Source organism: Lucilia cuprina, chromosome 4 (assembly GCF_022045245.1).
Source record: "Lucilia cuprina isolate Lc7/37 chromosome 4, ASM2204524v1, whole genome shotgun sequence".
In the NCBI taxonomy this organism is placed as follows: domain Eukaryota; kingdom Metazoa; phylum Arthropoda; class Insecta; order Diptera; family Calliphoridae; genus Lucilia; species Lucilia cuprina.
In genome coordinates, this window is record NC_060952.1 from 18,584,588 (window position 1) to 18,608,181 (window position 23,594).

General features: G+C 30.2%; 4 protein-coding genes across 6 annotated transcripts; 2 read left to right on the forward strand and 2 right to left on the reverse strand.

Moving 5' to 3' along the window:
- The first annotated feature begins 9,209 nt into the window (after window positions 1-9,209).
- On the forward strand, window positions 9,210-12,115 carry LOC111679673 (beclin 1-associated autophagy-related key regulator). Its single transcript, XM_023441273.2, has 4 exons — window positions 9,210-9,617; window positions 9,680-10,468; window positions 10,755-11,023; window positions 11,085-12,115. The coding sequence occupies exons 1-4, from the start codon at window positions 9,340-9,342 to the stop codon at window positions 11,261-11,263; spliced, it is 1,515 nt and encodes a 504-aa protein (XP_023297041.2). The 5' UTR covers window positions 9,210-9,339; the 3' UTR covers window positions 11,264-12,115.
- Window positions 12,116-13,356: 1,241 nt separating this feature from the next.
- Window positions 13,357-13,839, reverse strand: LOC124419742 (putative protein TPRXL). Its single transcript, XM_046950292.1, has one exon. It carries the CDS (start codon window positions 13,837-13,839, stop codon window positions 13,357-13,359), a length of 483 nt encoding a protein of 160 aa, XP_046806248.1.
- A 76-nt stretch (window positions 13,840-13,915) lies between these two features.
- On the reverse strand, window positions 13,916-19,301 carry LOC111679693 (yemanuclein). Its single transcript, XM_023441299.2, has 8 exons — window positions 18,167-19,301; window positions 17,268-17,474; window positions 16,444-17,188; window positions 16,234-16,378; window positions 15,929-16,168; window positions 15,792-15,863; window positions 14,564-15,728; window positions 13,916-14,058 (listed from the first exon to the last, which is right to left on the reverse strand). Exons 1-8 carry the CDS (start codon window positions 18,428-18,430, stop codon window positions 13,966-13,968), a joined length of 2,931 nt encoding a protein of 976 aa, XP_023297067.2. The 5' UTR covers window positions 18,431-19,301; the 3' UTR covers window positions 13,916-13,965.
- Window positions 19,302-19,834: 533 nt separating this feature from the next.
- Window positions 19,835-22,792, forward strand: LOC111679667 (cysteine protease ATG4C). Of its 3 annotated transcripts, none has more exons than XM_023441263.2 (7): window positions 19,835-20,132; window positions 20,427-21,348; window positions 21,462-21,657; window positions 21,728-21,804; window positions 21,866-22,132; window positions 22,215-22,411; window positions 22,471-22,792. In XM_023441263.2, exons 1-7 carry the CDS (start codon window positions 20,130-20,132, stop codon window positions 22,777-22,779), a joined length of 1,971 nt encoding a protein of 656 aa, XP_023297031.1. In that variant the 5' UTR covers window positions 19,835-20,129; the 3' UTR covers window positions 22,780-22,792. The 3 variants fall into 3 exon arrangements, with proteins under 3 accessions (XP_023297031.1, XP_046804146.1, XP_023297030.1); XM_046948190.1 differs by lacking the exon at window positions 19,835-20,132 and adding an exon at window positions 20,189-20,360; XM_023441262.2 differs by lacking the exon at window positions 19,835-20,132 and having other exon boundaries at window positions 20,189-21,348.
- Window positions 22,793-23,594: the final 802 nt, after the last annotated feature.

The window sequence follows — 23,594 nt, forward strand, 5'->3', positions numbered from 1 at the left end:
TTCTAAATCGATCGGTATACTTTAAGGTATTGGACCAATATTTTTGTATGTTACAAACATCAGCACAAACGTATAATACCCTCCCCACTATAGTGGTGTAGGGTATAATAATGATACTACCATATTGAATGGTGTTTCTTCGAGGCATGTTTTGGTGTTGTACACTTCCACAATACATTGAAAACTTAAAATATATAAAAACTGATATATAAAAGAATATATACAAGAAAACTTTTCCCTAAAATTTTTGACTCTTGTATCATGAAAGTGGACTTAAGTCCCAATATATTGAATTAGCGACAGAATAATGATATCAATAATATATCATGGATATTTTAAATACAGATTCTTGTAACAAAAAATACTACTTTTAGATAATCCAAGGGGTCTATTTAATCCCAATATCAAATTTTGGTTTTATTTTTGGAAAAAAAGAGAAAATACTACAAATTTTATATCATTTCGGTTGATAGTAACCCCTTAAAACAATTTAAACCATAAAAACCATTTGATTCTAAAATTTGTGTTTCGTATAATATGATCAAATATGAAATACATGAAAAATTCGCATACTTTTGTGAGGCAATTTTATTGACTTTTTAAAAAAGCTAATTTAATTAAGGTAAATGTAAATTTTTCATGTTTTAAAAAAGCGTGATATCAAACCTAAGGACTGTCTAGAGAATATAACAAACTAATTAATTTTTTTGCACACAAAATATATTATTAAATTTGGTTTCTTTTCATGGTTTACCTAAATTCGAATACTTATGTGAGACACTGTACATATATAACTGACAAAATATTACAGACTGACTGACAGACTAAATGACTGATTCATCATCGCACAACCTAAACGGTTGAAGCTTAAGAGTTGAGTTTGGTCTCCCTCCAAATAGATCCACTAAGACGGGATTTTTGGAAATTCGAATGTTTAGAATAAATATTATGACGTAAACGCACATAAATGGCTTTCAAAATTTCGATGTAATAATGAAATTCGATGTGAAAAAACTTGTTTAAGAAACTGAAACCTATATATATGAAACCTAAAATAATGAGGATCAGTGGCCAATATAACTCTCTTATAGAAAATCAATTTATAGCTAATATGTACTTCATTCCAAAAGTTATCATTATAAAATCAATTTTCTGAAAATCCCAAATATCGGGATCCGATGAATGGATGATTACTTTTTACTACAAAGTTTATAACTAACTATAAGTTATAAATTCTATTTCAGAAATATGCATTAATTAATATAGTTGTAATTTTTAATTAATTAATATAGTTGTAGTTTGATTCATCCACATCAATCAGGTTTTAGGAAAGGATTTAGTACTACTGGCACACTTCTGGAAATCACGGAAACTATTAGGGAAAACTTCGACAAGGTAAAATTCTACATAAATAATATTGAAGAAGACTTAACTCCCCCCACCAACATTTTTAAGGATAGGGCCATATATTTTGCCCTACTCCCCTTTGAGTCCTCTTAAAAAAATCTCTTTTTTGAAAAAAAAGTAAAAATATTCCGAAATAAAATTAAAAAAACATACCAAAGGCTTTATTTTTTAAATAATCCCCATTTTTAACATACATACTGACTGGTGTAGGGTATCATATGGTCGGCTACGCCCGACTATACATTCATACTTGTTTTTTTTTCTATTTTTATACCCACCATCAAAAAGATGGGGGTATATTGATTTTGTCATTCCGTTTGTAACACATCGAAATATTGATATTAGCAATGAAATTTGAAGTTAGTCCCTGACGAGGCAAAACCTCTCTACCAAATTTTATGTGGATCGTTCCATAATTGACCCCACCTCTCATATAACTTCCCTTAAAAAATTAAGACATTACTGGCATAATAGTACGAGTATAGCGATAAAATTCGACACACATAATTTCCATGCGAGCCAAAATCTGTCTATCAAATTTTATGTGGATCGGTCTATATAAGGTCCAATTAATAATTGATTTTAACGCTCATTATTGGCTTTAAAATTACGAATACATCGATGAAATTGAACACACAAAGTTTCATGCGAACCAAAATCTTAATTTAACGCTCATTACTGGCTTAAAAGTACGAGTGAGAGATGAAATATAACATAAGTAAGTTTCTTACTAGCCCAAACCTAACAACTTTTGTAGGGAATGTTAAATCTTCCTACGGAATTTAATGCGGATAGTGTTATACATGTTGTATATGAACCAAAATCGGTCTAAAAATATATAAAAAATTTTATAAAAAACGGTCAAAAGAGCATATATTTTACGGCATACGGTTTGATGGTGGGTATATTAGCATATTTTACTTTTTTTGCTCAAAAGATAGCATAGACCATTACTTTAAAAGCTTGGTGATTACTAGAGTATTCAATTATTACGGGTTTTGTCTTATTCGGTTTATTCGACAAATAATTAATTGGGGTTTTAAGAGTTGGCCGGTTAGTAATCGGATAATTCAAAATTATTCGGTTAATCGAATAAGAGGCAAGTGTATGTTTGTTTTAATAGTTATTTCTTTTCTACAATAATTTTTCTTCCAATAACAAACAAAAATATAATTTTCCACTACTTTAAATTCAATTCTTTCAATTTTTTCTCAAATATTACAAATTATTTATTTAATGTGAAAACCTTTCTATATAAAGAAATTAAGTTTTATAAATGTATGTTTTTGAGATTTATCAACGAGTTCCAGAATTCATACGTTCCAATATCTAGTGTAATAAAAACGTATTGCTGAAACTTATTAGAACTTTTTAGGAATTATATACAAACTGTTCCTCAAAACTGGATGTAGAAGTACCAAGATTTCTGTATTATACAGAACAATACTGTATTTTAGAGCCCTGTTCTGTATAAATTATTCTTTGCTAAAAAAAACTCTCGAAAATGTTCTGTATTTTGTTTAGTGTGTGAGTATGTCCATTGGTTAGTGTATGTCACTTCTCATGTATATATATATATATATATATATATATATATATATATATATATATATATATATACATATATATATATATATATATATTATATATATAATTATATATATATATAATATAAATATATATATATCTATATATAATATATATATATATATAATATATATCGTAAGAAACTTACTTATGTTATATCTCATCTCTACACTCGTACTTACTTTTAAGCCAGTAATGAGCGTTAAATTAAGATTTTGGTTCGCATGAAACTTATGTGTGTTCAATTTCATCGATGTATTCGTAATTTTAAGCCAATAATGAGCGTTAAAATCAATTATTAAATTGGACCTATATATACCGATCCACATAAATTTGATAGACAGATTTTGGGCTCGCATGGAAATTATGTGGTCGAATTTCATCGCTATACTCGTACTATTATGCCAGTAATGTCTTAATTTTTAAGGGGCCTTATATGAGAGGTGGGGTCAATTATGGAACGATCCACATAAAATTTGGTAGAGAGGTTTTGCCTCGTCAGGGACTAACTTCAAATTTCATTGCTATATCAATATTTCGATGTGTTACAAACGGAATGACAAAATCAATATACCCCCATCTTTTTTGATGGTGGGTATAAAAAATAGAAAAAAAAACAAGTATGAATGTATAGTCGGGCGTAGCCGACCATATGATACCCTACACCAGTCAGTATGTATGTTAAAAATGGGGATTATTTAAAAAAATAAAGCCTTTGGTTTGTTTTTTTAACTTTTTTCGGAATATTTTTACTTTTTTTTCAAAAAGAGATTTTTTAAGAGGGCTCAAAGGGGAGTAGGGCAAAATATGGCCCTATCCTTAAAAATGTTGGGGGGGGAGTTAAGTCTTCTTCAATATTATTTATGTAGAATTTAAATGTGTTATTAGTGTTTGGTAAGTGAATTTTGACCTTTAAGTCATTTTCTGAAGGGGAGTTTGTATGTGGGATAGGGTGAAATGAAGCCCGATCATTACAAAAATCGGTAGTGTCATTTAAAGTTCTATAAAACTAAGTTTTGTCGACTTTTGTTAACATAATAGATCATTTAAATTAAATATAAGCCAAAGACCCTATTTGGGGGGTACGGTTGTATGGGGGCTAGTCGAAATAATGGACCGATTTTAACCATTTTTCAATTTATCTTGAAAATTGCGACCTGTACCTTGCGCACAGGGTTTACATGGACAGCCAGACGGACGGACGGACATAGCTTAATCGACTAAGAAAATGATTCTAAGCCGATTATTATACTTTAAGGTGGGTATAGGGCGATATATTTTTGTATGTTAATAACACATCAGCACAAACCCAATATATCCTCCCCACTAAACTGGTGTAGGGTATAATTAAGTACCAAATGTGGAAAAAATTATTCTTTTGATAAAATGACCAAAATTTCGAACTATCACTACTTCTGACTTCGGTAGAGCTGAAAATTTGGTGCAAATTTAATTCAAATCGAAAGATATCGATTTTTAATGTTGGGTCACATGAAAGGAAATTACACATACAGTGTCTCTAATAAGTATTCGAATTTAGGTAAGCTATGAAGAGAAACCAAATTTAATAATATTTGTGTGCAAATAAATAAAATAATTTGTTATATGGTTTAGACAGTCCTTAGGTTTGATATCACGCTTTTTAAAATTTGAAAAATTTACACTTACTTAAATTGCCTCAAAAAAGGATACGAATTTTTCCTGTATTTCATATATGATCATATTATACGAAACACAAATTTTAGAATCGAATGGTTTTTATGCTTTAAATTGTTTTAAGGTTACTATCAACCGAAATGCTATATTTTTTGGCTCATTTGGTCCACAATTTTTGGGATATTGTACCCTTTTTTATGTAATATCATTAAAATGGTGATTTTTATATTGGGATTTAATAGACCCTTTGGAGTATCTAAAAATAGTATTTTTTGTTACAAGAATCTATATTTAAAACGATCCAAGATATATTATTGATATCATTAATCTCTCGCTAATTCAATATATTGGAACTTAAGTCCATTTCATAATACAAGGGTCAAAAAATTTCGGGGAAAGTTTTCTTGCATATGTTCTTTTAGATATCAGCTTTTATATATTTTAAGTTTTCAATGTATTGTGGAAGTGTACAACTTCAAAACTTGCCTCGAAGAAACGCCATTCAATATGGTAGTATCATTATTGTTATATACCAATGACGTCCAGGCTGCATGCCACTATATCATTATGGTCAAACTAAAAAATATCGATATCAGTTTAAATATTGATTACTTAATCAAAATAAATACAAAACTTTGGACTTACAGTGTTATTGTAATGGACAACATAAGCGTGAAAGTTACGAATAGTAAAAACCGAAATCTACTGTGTAGGATGGCGTTTTGTAAAGGCATGTTTTGGAATTGTGCTAATATGTACATTAGAGTGCTCCAAAAAACTAAGTTTCAGGCCATTATCGTGTCTCAGAGCATTTGAATTCGAAATGTGATAAAAAAATAAACACATTTTTGAAAATATTCTAATAAAACAATTGTTTTACTTAAAATACATCTGCAGTTACTTGAATATGAGTTTTTGTCCTTATAGAATAACGTAAACCTGTTCTCAACTATGGTCGAAAAATTTCGATATTTTTAACGGTCGTTTCAAAATTCAAATTTTAGTTTTTTTGATACTTTGATAAACAAATTTCAATATTTTTGGGAGAACTCATAGAGATTTATGGACATTAGATTAGGGAATAAAACAGTAAAAAAAATTAGGTCAATTTTCAGCGGATTTCGAGAAAAACCATTTTATGTACTATTTTGCAAAATTTGCCTTTTTATTATATTGTTGTGTATTTTAAATGGAACGTTTTGTAAATTTATTAGTCCACATATTTCTAAATAAAAATCAAGAGTTTCATGCAGTTTTGACGCCATTAACCCATAAACTTTAAAGGTCAAAGGTCAAATTTTGTAATATTTGCAATTTTTGATGGAAACTAGTCGAAATTGTTTCTATTTTTAGGTAGATTATCATAAAACTTAAGAAATTTATTTATTAACAACCGATATTTACAACAATAGTGCAAAAAATAAATTAACCCTTAAACGGCCATGGGATCAAAATGATTGATAAAAAAACAATTGGGTATTATAAAAAATATAATATATATAAAAAAAAATAATGAAATCTAAAAAATGTATTTCAATATTATTTGCACTAAATATTTTAAAATAAAACTGGAAAATTATATCACAAATATAAATTATGATATCTTAGTTTTTAATACCAAATTTACATCGATTACAAAAAGTATTACTGAAAAAATACTTAGGTTCAAATTGACACCATATTCAAAAAGGTTTAATGACTAAATTTTTTAAGCTGAATTAATGGGATTGCAAACGGATTTTATTGAAATATGTCCAAATTGGAATATTTTTAAAACATCAAGATCATTTTGACCTCAAGACCGCTTAAGGGTTAATTTATTTTTCACTATTGTTGTAAATATCGGTTGGTAATAAGTAAATTTCTAAAGTTTTATGATAATCTACCTAAAAATAGAAACAATTTCGACTAGTTTCCATCAAAAATTTGCAAATATTACAAAATTTGACCTTTGACCTTTAAAGTTTATGGGTGTAATGGCGTCCAAATTGCATGAAACTCTTGATTTTATTTAGAAATATGTGGACTTAAAAATTATTACAAAAGGTTCCATTTAAAATACACAACACTATAACAAAAGGCTAATTTTGCAAATATTACATAAAAATGAGTTTTTCTCGAAATCCGCTGAATTCAAATTGCAGGTACAGGCAAACTATAAGAGGCATTGACCTAATTTTTTACTGTTTTATTCCCTAGTAGGTTGTCCATAAAACCCTATGAGTTCTCCCAAAAATATTGAAATTTGTTTAAACAAAGTATCAAAAAAACTAAAATTTGAATTTTGAAACGACCGTTAAAAATATCGAAATTTTTCGACCATAGCTGAGAACAGTTTTACGTTATTCTATAAGGACAAAAACTCATATTCAAGTAACTACAGATGTATTTTAAGTAATACAATTGTTTTATTAGAATAATTTCAAAAACCCCCTTCAAAAAATGACTTAAACGTCTAAAATTGACTTGTAACCATTTGTATCGCAATGAAACTCAACAAAACTAACTGTTATTTCGAAATATATCCTTTTCCCAAAATTTTAAAAATATACTCATGGTGTAGGGTATTATATGGTCGGCCATGCCCGACTATACTTTCCTACTTGTTTTTATATACCAATGACGTCCAGACTACATGCCACTATGTCATTACGGTCTAACTCAAAAATATCGATATAAGTTTAAATATTGATTACTATGATCAAATTAAACCCAAAATTTTGGACTTACAGTGTAATTGTAATGGGCAACATAAGCGTGAAAGTTTCGAATAGTAAAAACTGAAATCTACTGTAAAGGATGACAATTTGTAAAGGCATGTTTTGGAATTGTATACCAATATAATAAATTGAAAATTTAAAATATCGACCCTAGTGGTACGAAAAGGTACTTAAGATCCATACAATTCAATTAGAAACTGAAGAACGACACCAAAAATACTTCTAGGAACTTTTAAGTACAGATCCTTATAACAAAAAAATATTATTTTTATATACCTCAAGTGGTGTATAAAATCCTCATATTAAAGTTTGGTTTTATTTTTGAAAAAAATGCAAATATGGTCAAAAATAGCCATTTTAATGATATTACATAAAAAGATGGTACAAATGCTCCAAAATTGTGGAACAAATTGGCCAAAAATATACAATTTTGGTCGATAGTAACCCCTTAACACAATTTGTGTTTCGTAAAATATGGTGATATATGAAATACAGGAAAAGTTCGAATACTTCTGTGAGGCAATTTTATGGACTTTTTTTTAAAAAGTTAAATCAATTGAGGTAAATGTAATTTTTTTAAATTTTAAAGAGTGTGATATTATACATATTATGAATTTTATAATTCATTTCACACATAAAAATATTATTAAATTATGTTTCTTTTCAAAGTACAACCAAATTCGAATACTTATGAGAGACACTGTATACTCGTACCTTGAATTTAGTAGTAGGATACTACCTAGAAGTAGTATCCTCTAGGTCCGGGAGGACATTCTCTACATAGCTATAAATTTGTATAAAAGACGGCTTACCAATTGTTTCTTGTAAATACTCGGCCACCATAGTGTTTGGAGACAACAAGAGCTTCATTGAAAGGCACTCCAGACAGCGCGCTCTATTATGGGTATATGGTAGTGATTCTGCTGAGACCAATGGTATAATAAGTATCTATCCTTGTGGTAACCCCTGGATACGGCAATCAGCATCCTTCTATTGCCTCTAGGTGATAATATACCATGTCACCACTAGACGACCGACCACCTCCCGCCTAGGTGACTAGGGAGGTATGCAATCGCCACTCTCTTGTTTGCATTCTTCATCCAGGAGACCATCATGATGCCTCCTCTTTCGTAAAAGGAATAACGTTCTTTAGAGACAAATAAATAATTAAATACTTTTTCACGCTACGGAAAATCATGAGATTTCCATGAACACTTTTGGATATTAAACGAAAAAAAAACCGACTGGAAAAACATTTTCAAAGTTATTAACAATTTAACTAAATTAAACACACAACACTTGTCTGTTGTTGTTTCTTTGCACAATGACCCTCGGTATACAAAAATACAAATTTTATTAATTTCTAAGTTCAATTGTTATAAACAAATATTTTTTTTTTTTGATTTAAAAAATATTATTTCTGTCTTTTTAGATTTTTGCACACACACACACCCCACAAATATAAAAAGAAGAAGAAAACAGTTTTAGGCGCGAAAAATTTTAGCAGAATTTCTTTTCGCAGTCGACAGAAATTGACATCAACTGCACTTCCCATTTAAAATACACATGTTCGATACCCTAGTCCTTTACGGTATGACATACAAGCAATGTAAAAAGGTATAGCTCCGGTTGATGTCAACGAAGCTGGTTTGATGTCAACGAAGCTAGTTTGAAGTAGCAGCGACTCGAATTAGGCGCGTAAATTTATGCTACCTTTTTTAACAGCTCTACGACAGCTGTTAATATTATTGTGATTTGTTTCTTTTTTATGTTTTGCAAGACAACAAGAAGAAGCATCTTTTGACATTTATCAATATTTTTTTTTTTTGCCTTTTATATACATTGTTGTTGTTTTCCTTTATTAGTGTATTGTGTGTGAAAGAAGAAAAATACGTAAATTTTGTTGATATCTATTATTTGAAATTTTATTAGAAGTTTAAAAAATTGAAAACATTCAACTAATTATGTTATGGCTTCAAGTAGTAGTGACGAAAGTTCAAAAGCCCCAGAAAATTTTCAAGTTTCTAGCACCTCGAACGATGAAGATGATGACGATGTTGTAGAATTGAAAGGCAAACCCACAAATAGATTGAAGAGAAAACTAAAATCTGGTGTTGGAGCTGTGGACAGTGCTACGGCACCATCCTTAAAATGTTTAATATGTTTCTCACAACAACATAGATTTCACTGCCGTGATTGTGTTAAATCCGGATATATAACACGCAAGGGACATCCCCACGGTGAATGGTGAGTAATGTTTTTGTGTGGGGGGTGAATGCAGAGATTATTTTTCTGTTCCTATTTTTCAGTTTATCCGAAAAACAACAAAAATATTTAAATATACAAGCAGGCCTGAAAGTCTTCAGCCAACGCTATGAACGTTTGATAAAAGAAAAGCGATCGAGTGAGAATCTTATGTTCGAAATCAAACGTCATCGTGAGCAGGTGGATTTATTGCATCAGTTAATTGCGGAGAAGAAAACTAATCTGCAAACCCTCTCCGAACAGCGCAACGAATTGTATAAAGCCAATTCGGATAAACGTAAAACGTTGCCAAAGTATCCCATTAAAGTTAAGGAACTGGAAGATTACGTCTTGGATCGTATAGAAAAAATAGGAAAACTACGCGAACGTCATTATGCCCTCTTAGACAAACTTAAGGATGTTACCCGTCGTGGTATCAGACAATTGGTGGAATATATATTTCCAATTTCGGAAATTGTGCTCAAGGATGAACGTCCTCCCAATAAACCAAAATCACCCACATCCCATACTGAAGACTCGGAAACTATAGCGGCCTTGGCCGATGCTAAAAATACATCGTACATACGAGGTAAATGGATTTTTCATGGCAGCGGCATTAGTGAAATGCAATATCGTATTGTTGCACCATCTCTGCCAGCAAATGGTGATTATTCAGCGTACCTGGATTGGTTGAAAGACAACAAAGACGATGTACCCAAGACAACAGCTAACGAGATAGTACCGAGTCGCGTTAACGGCTTCCGTATTGTGGGTGCGTTGACATATACAACACAATTATTACAATTGATTTGTTACTATTTAAATGTGAGATTACCTTATAAAGTAGTTTACGGGTGAGTGTTTATTTTATTACTATCCTTCTGATCTTCGTACTCAACAAATCTATATTTACAGAAATTATCATATAAATTGTTTGCTTTTTATATAATAATAATATAATAACAATAATTATATAATAAATAATTTTTCAAAAACTTTCTTTTTATAGATAATTTTTCGAATTTTTTTTAATAGATAATTTTCAAAAAATTATTTTTTTTATAAAAAATGTTGGAAAAAATCTCCATAGAAAAATATATGTTTTCGATAAAATTTATATATATTTTTTTGTAATTTCAGAGATTTTTGTAAAAAATTAAACGAGGAACAATTTTTACGCAAAGTATCAAGGCTTAATTCAAATATCATGTATTTGGCCTATACACAACAGGTTAAATTGCGATCTCTCAATGAGAATCATACATTGGAAAACATGCTTATAATATTGGATCCAGAAAAGAGTGACTTGGGACGCCATGGTTTTCAAGAGGTGGCAAATGCACCATTAATGAAATCCGTTGATTCATTACTAATAGGCATTGAAACGGCCACAGAATCGGAATCAGAAGGTAGATATATGTCTTTATAAGCTCTGTTTTAATATCCTTAACATTTGTTATTTTGTTTAAGACGAAAATTCATTACGTTTAGATTGGGAATCTGTGTCAAGCTTACCAACACAACATGAACTTATCAATACAAATCTAATGCCCACAGCTACTGGGCCACAACAACAATCTACCATTGCCGAGGGACTAATGACATCGGCTGCCAATCGTCTAACATCTATATTTCGTTGGATCAAGTAAAATCAATTCAATTATTAAACGTTTTTCTTTTAGTCGCTTTTTTCTTCTTCATTTTTGTTCGTTCGTTCACTCACTCACAACAGAAAATGAAAGGATTCTTACTTGACTGTGATGTTTTTATTAATTTAAATCGAAGACAAAAACTGGTACCGAAACACAATCATTCAAAACTATTTACATTTGTATATTTATATATATAGTTTTTTGTTCAATTCACTTGGATTATTTCCAATTTATTATTTTTTTAAGAAGTTTTTATACATTAGTTTTTGTTTAAAGAATTTATTATATTTGAAATTTTGCGCTTTAAAAAATTAATATTTTTTTGATAATTAAACAAACTCCATCTCTGATGACATGACCAGATGAAAAAGTAATAAAAATTATTCATTATTGTCATGTCTGCAAAATACAAGATGGAATAATTAAGAAATAGATGTATGTACGTTTTAAATGATTTTATTATAATAAATATTTTTATAAAATCTATTGTATAACAAATAATTGCAACTTACTTTTCCGTAAGTCTGGCTCTATGTGTATATATATACTACATACATTAATTTAAATAAACTTGTATCTTATTACCTAAAAGTAAAAGAAATATATTTAATATGCAAATATACATAAATATGTATGTATGTTTAATTTAATAGTAATTTTTAACAATAATGGTTTGCAACATTTTCTATGCACTTTCACTGATTTACAAAATTTTATTGAATTATGAATGTGCTTTAATTCGATGATATTAGACAAAAGAAATAATAAATCAATTTAATGGTAAATGTAGACTATCCAAAATAAAATACACTTATAAAATAAATAAATAAAAAAAAAACAAATTAACATCATTTTAGAAAAATAATTAAATTCAAACAAGTTAAAAATGAATTTCTAATTTTAAAATAAATAAATATTAAAGCAACATTTTCTAAACAACAGAAAAAAAATTGAGTTTTTATTCATGCATTTTGATTACGTTTACGCATTCAGTTACTCAACGATCGAAAAAAGGTATTCCAACAAAAAACTGAATCGTAAGAAAAAGTAGTAGCAATTCCATTTCCTTTCAATGCTTTACGAGCGTGTGTATTCTACGTTACGATCGTACCCTACGTTTTTGTAAGTTGTTGTTTATGTGACGCAGAGTCGAGTCAAAATGCAGAATACCAAAGTTACCAAACGGAGAAAATTTCGATTCGAATTGAAATGCAGAATAGGGCCCATTGATGGCAATGAAAATTTGAAGATATCAGCTGATACAGCTTGACAATTACCAAAACTTCAAGAAATTTCTTTAAAGCTCATAATTGGCTTAAAAAATGAGAATCTCGTGATGAAATTTTATGGGGATAGGTCCATAATTGTCCCTACCTACAACATTACGTCTATTACAGAAAGTCTGCTAATTATCAATTGGTTATTAGGATACTATTTGATAATAATTGTTTGATCCGAGTAAATATTCTCTCTTTTAAATTTCAAAGAGCATGATACATACATAAGTGATCAAGGCTCTCATAAAACGTCGTTTTGATTAAATGGTTCTACACTTTTTGTTTTTTTTATAATAATCTTAATCTGATTTAGCACAAATAGTAGGTTTTACAATTTACAACAAGTTTTACACTTACACCACACGAATTCCCCGAATTTACATAAAAGTAGAAAAATCTTTTTTTGGCATAAAAAGCAAAATCAAAATTAATCCCCAATTTTTGTTTTAGTGTTCCAATGCATAAATAAAAAAAATTTAAATTCTACAATTTGATAAGAAATCATTGACTTTATTTAAGATAATTTATTTTATTTAAAAAAAAAAAATATTGATAATACGATATAATTTCTTAATGAACAATTTTTGTTTTTAATATAGAGTAAGTAATAAGTAATTTTTATACTGATTAAATTAAATTAAAAAAAATGAAAACACATTACAAAAAAAAATTAATAATTCTATAACAAAAAATATATAAATTATAAGGAAAACATACTACTTTACATTGATTTCTATGGAAAAACCTAATAAGTATCAATAAAAATCATGCAACAAGTACAAGGACATGTTCATATTCAAACAATTACGATAATTATTTCTGTACGTGTTGGTGATGGGGAAGATGATTGTACGGCTGTGACGATGACACTGATGTTGCTGGTGATTTAGAGCGGCGATCGTATCTTGAGGGTGGTGAAGGTGAATTGGAAATTAAGAATGGATTGGGTGTTAAGAATCCTGCATTTGTTGTTGGGGCTGACGTCGACATATTAAGTGGCGAAGATGAGGGCGAGTGATGAGATGATGATGATGATGGTTGTAGAAAAGATTTAATATTTACACCAATGGGAGATGTGGATGAAGAAGGGGGTGGTGGTGGTGTTAAAAATAAGGGCAGTGTTGATAAATTATTAAAACTTAAATTATCATTACTGGTTGATAACAATGTTGTTGGTGTTGTTATTGTTGCTGTTGAAAATTGTGGTATACCAGTTGCATTAGCCACGATCGTTGGCAGTGACATAGTTGACTTGTTGGTTCCGGTGGTAGTTGTTGTTGAGGTATTACTACACATTGAGGATAATACTAAGGCCGCTGCTACAGTTTGTTCATGATTATAAAATGAGTTTGTTGCCAACGTAGTTGAAGGTATAGCTGTTAAAAAACTACTCGTTGCTAGATTTAACAATGGTGTCGTGGGTCATTGATGCGCTCCGGAACCCTGTGACTTTTGGGTCGAAGAGGAGGTCTGCTGTTGGGCAGTCGATGTTGAAATTGGTTTTATTTGTAATTCCTGAAAGATATTCATATGATTTTTTCGATTTGTTCAAATTTTTAATTAAGTTACTATAAAAAAACATTCCTGAATGTTCAGAAACCTATTCAGGCACTTTTACTTTTAGATGTCCAATTCGTTATGAGATTATTAGCCCACAATTGTATTCATTTTAATCGCAATAAATAAATTTTTAAAATAAATTTATTTTATTTATTTAACCAACAAATCTAAACATATTTTTTTTTTAATAGGGATTTCAGTAGAATAATTAATTTTACCTTCAAGTCAATATTTAGTCAAAAAATCTAATTTTTACTAAACTTTTGTGTAAAAATCAATTTCTTAAGAAGATTTATGTCATTCATAGTTATTGATATTACTATTTTTTTCTAAATTCCCATTTCTTTACTAATATCAAACCTTTACTTAAAATTAAATTTTCTTATGAGTTTATAAATTTTATTCGAATATTTTTTTCTATTTGTGCAAGGAAAAAAATACATTTTTAAATTCAACTTACATCTCCCAATTCCATAAGAGTATTAACCATTTTATTTACATCCATTCCGGGTAGATTTGTAAAACCAGTATTGTTTCCCTTTTTGCGATTATTATTGCTGCTGCTGTTGTTGTTATTGTGATGATGTGAATGGTGGGAACTTGTTGGTGACGTTTTTTCCGTATTATTATAATTGGAATTTGGCGTTACACTGCGATTATTAGTTTTTAGTTTTTTATTTTGCTGTTTGGCCGGATAAACACCAACAATTTCAATTTCTGAATCACCACTACTTTCACGTCGAGGTACCGTATTCGCTGATGTACTACTATTTGTGTTAAGTGATGATGATGATGATGATGATGCAGCTGCTGCCTGTAGTTGTTTCGATGTTTGTATTATATCACCGACACTTTTATAGTTATCGAGATCAATGACATGTGTATTAGTGGAATGTTTTGAAGGCTGCGATACAGCCGCTGTAGTGGAACTAAATATTGATGAAGCCGTTGAAGTTGTTGCAGAACCTTCGGTTGGTGACATTATATGATTAATGCTGTGATCAGTTCTTTTGTTGGGCGATACTAGGTCAACTGATATGGTGGGAGGGATATTTCTATTGTTATTACTATTATTGATTGATTTTGTTTGGTCGCCATTCAGTTTCGCTGCTTTAGGTTTAGTTGGCTTATTGCGGTTAGCATCTGTATTTTTACGCTTCAAATTTGATGATGTACTACTGCTGGCTACAGAATCCGTATCCGAATTGGCATTAGAACGTGAAGCTAATTCATCAAATTGTTTCAAATAAGATGCTGGTTGTGCTGTAGTGGTTGTCGTTGCTGTTGCATTGGGAAGACCGGGGTTCGTGGATGATGAAGCTAGTGAAGAAACGGTTGTTATTTGTATTGATGTCAATGGATTGTTTGCCACATTGGGATTGGGTGAAGATTGTCCTGAGGTCGTGGCGGATGCAACCTTCTTCTTCTCTTTAGCCTTTTTAGCTGCCGTTTTACGTTTTTCGATTTCCTTTTGCAGTTCTTCATAGCGCATCCAACCTTTAGGCCAAATCTCTACAACTTTTTCCCGCATATAGTTTGTAATGAATTCTTCGAGAGTTTCTTTGCGTGTACCTAAGACGGGATATGTAGTCCAACGTACTTGATAGACATCGTACAAAAGATTTCTAATGTAAATGTAAAATAAATGAAATTCAAAAACAATATATTTATAAAAATTAAAATAATACCTTAAATTTGTATTCCAAGGGAATTTTTTCTTTGGCATTTTGGGAGGTTGGTCTGTGTTTGAGTTGGATGCACTAGAAGAAAAAATGGTTGAGATTTATGTTTCTATTTATAACATAACGTCATTAGAAAAACTTACAGTAATTCCGAATATCTTTTGAGCTCTGCTTCATAACTGGCTATAACTGCTGGCATTGTTTCGGTTATGGCCTTATGTAGCTTATTAAATGAACGTTTGCTTTTTAGTTTTTCTTCTTTAATGCGCAATTGTTTGGCTTTTCTTAGAAAATAGTATCTCGGTAGGGAGAGATGAAATTCTAAATGAGCAAAAACCATATTACGTTGAGCCTTATCCATACACAACAGAGAGTCGTCAATTCTAAATTAAAAATTGTTAAGCATAAAGGAATATATGTTTATGAAAATGAAACTTCAAAAAAGTACTTAAGAAAGTTTTCCGATAATTTATCATCAAATTGAAACTTTTTTCCAATTAAGTTTTGAGATTTAACGCCATCTCTAAACTCAATTATACTAGTTAATACATCCGCCTCCATTTCGGGTAGGTTAGTATCACTTGTTCGTAATTCTGTAAGTAACGTAATGTTATGTAAGCAAATTATGTTTTTTTTTTTAAATTAAAATATAACCTACTTTCATTGCCTTGATCTTCTGCTCCAGATGCCTGCTTTTTATCCTTTGATGTTTGAGTTTCACTTTGATTTGAATCGCTGTTATCATCTGATTCATCTTCTTCGTCATCGTCGTCTTCGGAATCATCACTAGAAGAATCATCGTCATCCTCGTCTTCGGCGGATGACTTACCCTTGCCTTCGCCATTTGATTGTGATTTTAAGAAGTTATCCCTTTGGGCCTTAAGCATATCTTTTACGGTGGTCGTTTTTTCCACTTTCTTGCTATTCCGTTCAACATCAGATGCCCTTTCTTCGGCTGAAATTTTAGGAGAACTTGAGGCCGAACATGATAAACCACTGGTCAGATTCTTTTCCTTGTTTTTCTTAGTCGCTCCTCCAGGCTCAGGAGCAATGGCTTTCTTTTTGGCAGGATTAGATTTTGTTACAGATGATGATGAAGATTTTGATTTCTTATCATTGGTGCTTGCAGATGATTTCGATTTACTAGTTTCCACGGATGTTTCATCATCATCATCGTCCTCTTCCGAATCATCGTCATCATCTTCCTCATCATCACCCGAAGATGAGGAATCTTCTGAAGATGAAGAAATCACGCGTTTTTTTGGACGATTGGGCATTTTGATAATTTCATCAGTTTTAGTAGTATACGACTCGGTGTGTAACTTTTTAAACTCCAAAGCTCCGCAGTTGATATAAAAACCGCCCTCAATAGTTTCAACTTCATCGGGTATCAATTCATCATACTAAAAAAAAGATTATTATATAGGTAGTTTTTTCAAAATATTACATAGTTTTTTAATGTTTTTGAAAATTGGTTATTACCGCTTCTGTGTTGTCAATAAATGAATCAGATTCATCATAACCCATTCCAATGTCGACATCATCTCTTTTGTTTTTACCACGTCCGCTACTATACGCATTGCCGTATTTCTTTTCAAGTTCTTTAGCAATACGTGCTACATCATCATCGTTATCTTCAAAAGGATCGGAGAATCCATTTGATTTTTGCTTTAACTTTTTAAGTTTTTTCTAAGGATTTAATAAGTTTATGTTGCATTAGTTTAAAAGTGTTTTAATTGTTATTAAAAATATTTTTTTTATTTAAAACAAAAAAAATTAATTTTTGAAAATATAAAAAATAATTTAACTTATATTGGCAAGCTTCTGCGGCCATATTCTTCCTATACCTTTAATTGAAAAGTAGTTTTAGAAATTAATTGCATCCAATTAAACTTCGGAATTGCAATATCATGCTTAAAGATTTCTAAATCTGTATCAGTCATATATAAAACCTAATATGGCAACCAAATCATTTTTAAAACATTCGCATTGTTATAACGATTTTACTATCAGATTCTGATTCAATTCAAGCCATTAATAGACAATCTCACAAAAACTCTGGAAAGGGGACTTTATAGGACTTTGATTTTTTGTTGAACGAAACCTACAGACAAAAAAAATTTCGCAAGTAAAGTTTCTCGATACGAAAACCAAACATTCCAATTAGAACAATATAATAATTTTATTTCTAAAGCCATCTAAAGTATTTTTGATTCAAAGATCCGCCAATAAATGTAAATAAAATTTTTTTGTATTAAGGAAAAAAAGCACGTGCTCATCAAAGATGCAATAAAATTCATAACTTGTTTAAGAAAAAACGCTGTATGTAAGTAAATAATGAAATAAAAAAAATAATGTAGATCATTTAATTCACCACTTACCTTCTCCAAATGTAATAATTTTGCATAATTAAATTCTGGATATTTATTCGAGTCTGTTTGAAAGAGTTCCACATTTAAACGTATCGTTTTTGTTGAACCCTTCGTAGCAGTAGTTGCAGAAGCATTTCCTGTTGTCGCAGACTTATCTGCTTGAGCCAAAAAATCTGCACCGAAACGTAAAGGATTAGACGAGCCAGCCGTCATTAAGGAGGAGCTAACAGTACTACTTATAGTAGTTAGAGTTACACGTTTTGCCTCTGTCATAATATTTATTTGCTTTATTTAAATTTGTTGTAATGTTTACACGTAGGTTGATTATTTGATGGACCACTACTGCTAATCAAAACATAAACATTGTTTCCTTTCCGCCTTCCTCGCGTAAAAGCAAACAATCGTTTTTTTTAATTTTTTGTTTTTTTTTTCTTTTTTTTTAATTACACGTTTTCTCTTTTTGATTTTGATTCGTGAGGTCAGAGCACCCTCTCATTTTACAAATTCCCTTTTAACACAATTTTTTTAACAAAAAAAATATTTTCTTTTTACAAAATAAAACAAATTTTCCCTTCAATAAACAATTATTTAATTTAAAACTGTCTTAATAGTTCATGTATTTGTAATTAAATCACTTCTTGATTTATTATATTTTCAAAAATGCATCTTTACCCACTTCTTAAAATCTTTTTCATATTTTTTTCAAAAGCCACCATTGAAGAAAGCGAAAACGACGTGTGTACTTTTCCAGCAAATTTTCTTTTTAATAATTTTAACTTTTATACTAAACTTTTTGCAATTATTTAATTACATTTTACTCAGTGGTTGGTTTTTATTGTTTATAAAGTATTTAAAAGTTATTAAATTTAGGTTTTAGGCACAATTATTGTAAATTTTTCAACAAAATTTCCAAATTTCTGCGATAAAAAAATGCAATTTATTCTTCGAGCGCCGCTCATTTTTTTGCAACGTTTTCAGAGACCTGCGCCGGTTCGGCTTCGAGCCGACTAAACCCAGCCGCCGTCAAAAATTGTTCAGCCTTAGACGGCTTAAAATCTTTATACCTATTTTGAATAATTTGATAAACACTTTTACAAATTGTTTAACAAATTTAAAACTAAACCCTAGGGGCTTACATTCTGCTTAATAACAGTACTTCTTAAAATTATTCCAATATGTAATAAAAAATGTAACAAAACAATACAAGTTAAAAAAAAACAACACAAAATAACGCGAAAAAAATCTAGCAGTTATATCGGTCCCCACGGGGAAACTTTTTGTTTATAAACGTTTTCTTAATTCTCTTTTAAAGATTTTTTAATGTTTACACAGAAACCTTTGTTTCATTAATTGCATTTTTGTACAAATGAAAAAAAACAAGTTTTCAATTACACACAAAATCAAAAGATTTCCAAAAATGTTTTCCTATGTAGACAGGCATGTGGCATTACTTTGATTGGCGCAATTATCGAATAATTTGGCAAGTATATTTATTCTACTAATGTACATTAAGATTCGGTTATTCTACTACGGTTTGATTAACCGAATAATTATTTTTCGTTTTGTTTACAACTTTATTTACAACTACTTTTGTGCTTTTGTTTTGATTCATTTTCTCTCAAAAAAAAAAAAATAATAATAACTGCAAAATTGAGTAATCAAACAAACGTCAAGAACAAAGTGAATAAAGAAAAAATTACGTTTAGAACTACTATATGTGCAATAAATAATAATTTTTGCATTCACTATTATTCTTTTGTTGAATAATTAAGAAAAATCTAATAAATATATACAAAATAAATAACTATTAAACGCGAAATTGGAAATAAAAACAAAACCAATTATCAATATTTTTATCTATATAAACAAAACACACTAAATGTAATCATCATAAATAATAGCAAGATAAGAAAAATTAAAAATTTTCACATATAAAATTAAAGAAAAGAAAGAAAAAAACTTATCAACATAAATGGTAAGTACCATAGTGTTATAAATCTAAAGGTGAGGGAAAGAACGAAATGCCTACTTGCTACCAAATAGATATTATACTTGAGGTTTCCCAAGAACAGTCATACAACGACCGTGATTAAGTGATAAACACTTTAGTCATTCGCACTGAAAATAATTTAAATTTTTTATTACCGATCGATCGATAGTGGATGTAGTAGTTGGCAGGCGACAATACACTCGCGTATTTGTTGTAATGAGTTCAATAACAATGTATCCATGTTTAAAAAAATTTCCTTATTGTAATTCGCATTCACAGATGAACTATGATGGTTTATTGTCACAGTTAACGGAAGAGAAATTGAACCTTTTTCAAGGCAGCCCAACTGTGGGCACAACAACTGCAGCTAATATCATACCAGTAGAGGAGGGTGCCATCGAAGAGGAACAGGCCGCTACTATACAATGTGTTAGAAGGCCTCCAGCAGTACCGTCAGGAAATGCTGGTAAATCTGAAGTCTCAACACCTCAGAGGAAAATATCGACATCTTCGCGCTTTATCAATGCTTTCCAACAGCTTTATACTACGTCTAGTGGTTCCTGTGTCAATAACGCCACAGAGAGTGATGATAACGATGGCAACACTGCTTCTTCTACATCAACCTCAACACCAGCAGCTGGTAGAACACCCACCAAAGGTATGGAATCGAAATTGCTTACCATGTGGCACAACGTTAAATATGGCTGGAGCGGAAAATTGAAATCAAACTTTTCAAAGGAACAACCTGTCTGGTTGTTAGGCAGATGTTATCATCGTAAGGGAACACCCTCTTCCTCCATGGAAACTTCAGCAGAATTGAGTAATAATCCGGGACAAGACAATAGTATAATATCGAGTGCCTATGATACAATACAGCAAGTTAACTCAGAAAACATAATGACTCCAAATAGTAATACGCTGTCATTGTATCCTGTCTTAAATCCTCAACAAGTGGAGGAAATAGTTGTGCCACAGGAATTGGCAATGGATGCTACAGATAATCAGGTTGGGGATAATCCTTGGGAGGAAGGAATTGAGGGATTTAAGCGTGATTTCTACAGTCGTATTTGGATGACATATCGTCGAGAGTTTCCGCTAATGAATGGTTCAAATTATACTTCAGACTGTGGTTGGGGCTGTATGCTGCGCAGTGGTCAAATGTTATTGGCCCAGGCCTTAATTTGCCACTTTTTAGGACGCAGTAAGTAAATTTTAAATGTCCGTGTGTCTATCTAATTTAGCTTCCTATAATACAACCTATATACCGACTTTTTATTATATTATTTAACCAATTATTTTTACATTTCTTAAAAGGTTGGCGCTATGATTCAGAATCACAATTGCATTCGACTTATGAGGATAATATGCATAAAAAGATCATTAAATGGTTTGGAGATAGTTCATCCAAAAGTTCACCCTTCTCTATACACACATTAGTTGGTTTGGGCGAAAAAATGGGTAAAAAGCCAGGTGATTGGTATGGTCCAGCTTCAGTGTCATATTTATTAAGGTATATACTGAATAAACACAATTTCCGTAATTAAATAATCCTATCCTATTCTTTTTAAAAACAAATATAGACAATCCTTAAAAAATGCTGCTCAAGAAAATGCTGATTTTGATAATCTGGTTATATATGTGGCCAAGGATTGTACAAGTAAGATTATAATTCCTTTAGCTTTCAAATTTAATATTTCTTACAATTTGTTTACTATTAGTTTATATTGGAGATATTGAATCGGAATGTTGCATACCCGAACCAACACCCAAACCTCATGTACCCTGGCGTAAACCAGAAACTCCAAAATCATTAGAATCTAAACAAAATTGGAAATCATTAATTGTATTGATACCATTACGCTTGGGTACCGAGAAATTAAATCCAGTATATGCTCATTGTTTGAAATTGTTGCTCAGCACTGAATATTGTATTGGCATAATAGGTGGTCGACCAAAACACTCTTTGTATTTTGTAGGATTTCAGGGTATGTAAAATATTAATACATAATTTGAATGTAATGATAATCAATTGAAAATTAATTCGATAATATTGTTTTTTTATTGCAGAGGATAAATTAATACATTTGGATCCTCATTATTGTCAGGAAATGGTGGACGTTAATCAAGAGAATTTCCCCTTACACTCATTCCACTGCAAGTCACCCAGAAAACTTAAAACGAGTAAAATGGATCCAAGTTGCTGTATTGGTTTCTATTGTCAGACTAAAACAGATTTTGATAATTTTGTCGAATCCGTGCAAATGGTAAGCGTATATAAATTGCTTAAGTTAATGTCATTTTATTAATCTTAATTTTATTTAAGTATCTTCATCCCATGCGTTGTGCCTCTGGCAGTCTGGAGAAACAGCCTTCCATTAACAACCAACATCAACAACAAATGCCTTCAAGTTTGACCAATAGTTTTACGGAAACTTCATCACAATTTGCCGAAATGAATTATCCTTTATTTTCTTTCTCGAGAGGACGTTGTTTGCAACATGAAAGTCAAAATGAAATGAGCGATTCTCTATATAAACCTTTACAAAAACAACTGCAGCAAATTAATAATGATTCGTTGACACAAGCAAGCAATGATGATGATAGTGAAACAGAGGAATTTGTTTTACTTTAAAGAATTATCATAATATTTTTCTTATATTGTTAGCAAGCTTTTACTTTGTGCTTGCTTATCACAAAACAATAAATACTACATATATGTAATATATATCTATCAGCACTATTCTACGTAAAAGAGCTTCACTTGAAATCAAAAAGACGTTATAACCCTATTATGGAAAAACCCGCCCGAGTTCTTTGAAAAAATACAAAAGTATGATCAACTTCTTGAATAGTTCAAAAATATCTCATGCCATTATATTAAATACATATACTATACTATATATACAAAAAAGTATACAAAACTTTTTTGTGTTACATGCGTATCTCAAAATTTTAAGACTTATTTTTTTTTTCTTTCATATCTAATGCAGAACTTTGCTTCAATGAATCCTTTTTTAAACAATGCAATGTCAAACGTTTATTTGTATTATTATTATTTTTATTCATACATTTTTGACGCATTGTATTTATTTAACTAACGTCTTATATACATTTTATTTTTCACATTTAACTTACTTTATTCTTATCGGAATTACGTACATACATATATAATATAATTACAAATTATCTATGAAAAGTGTTTATTTAATTTATTTGTAGTTTTAAGTTTACTCTACTATAGTAGCATAGTGTATAGAAAATAATGATTTATATTATATTTCAATGTCATTCGTTTGGTTACTATCTATTTAAATTAGTCTTTTATTTACTTGTTAAGGTGCAAATATTAAATTCACAAAAAAAAACAACATACAAAATACAATGGAAAAATAAGAAGCAAATAAAACACATTCAAAATAATTATATATAGGTTATCATTTTTAAATT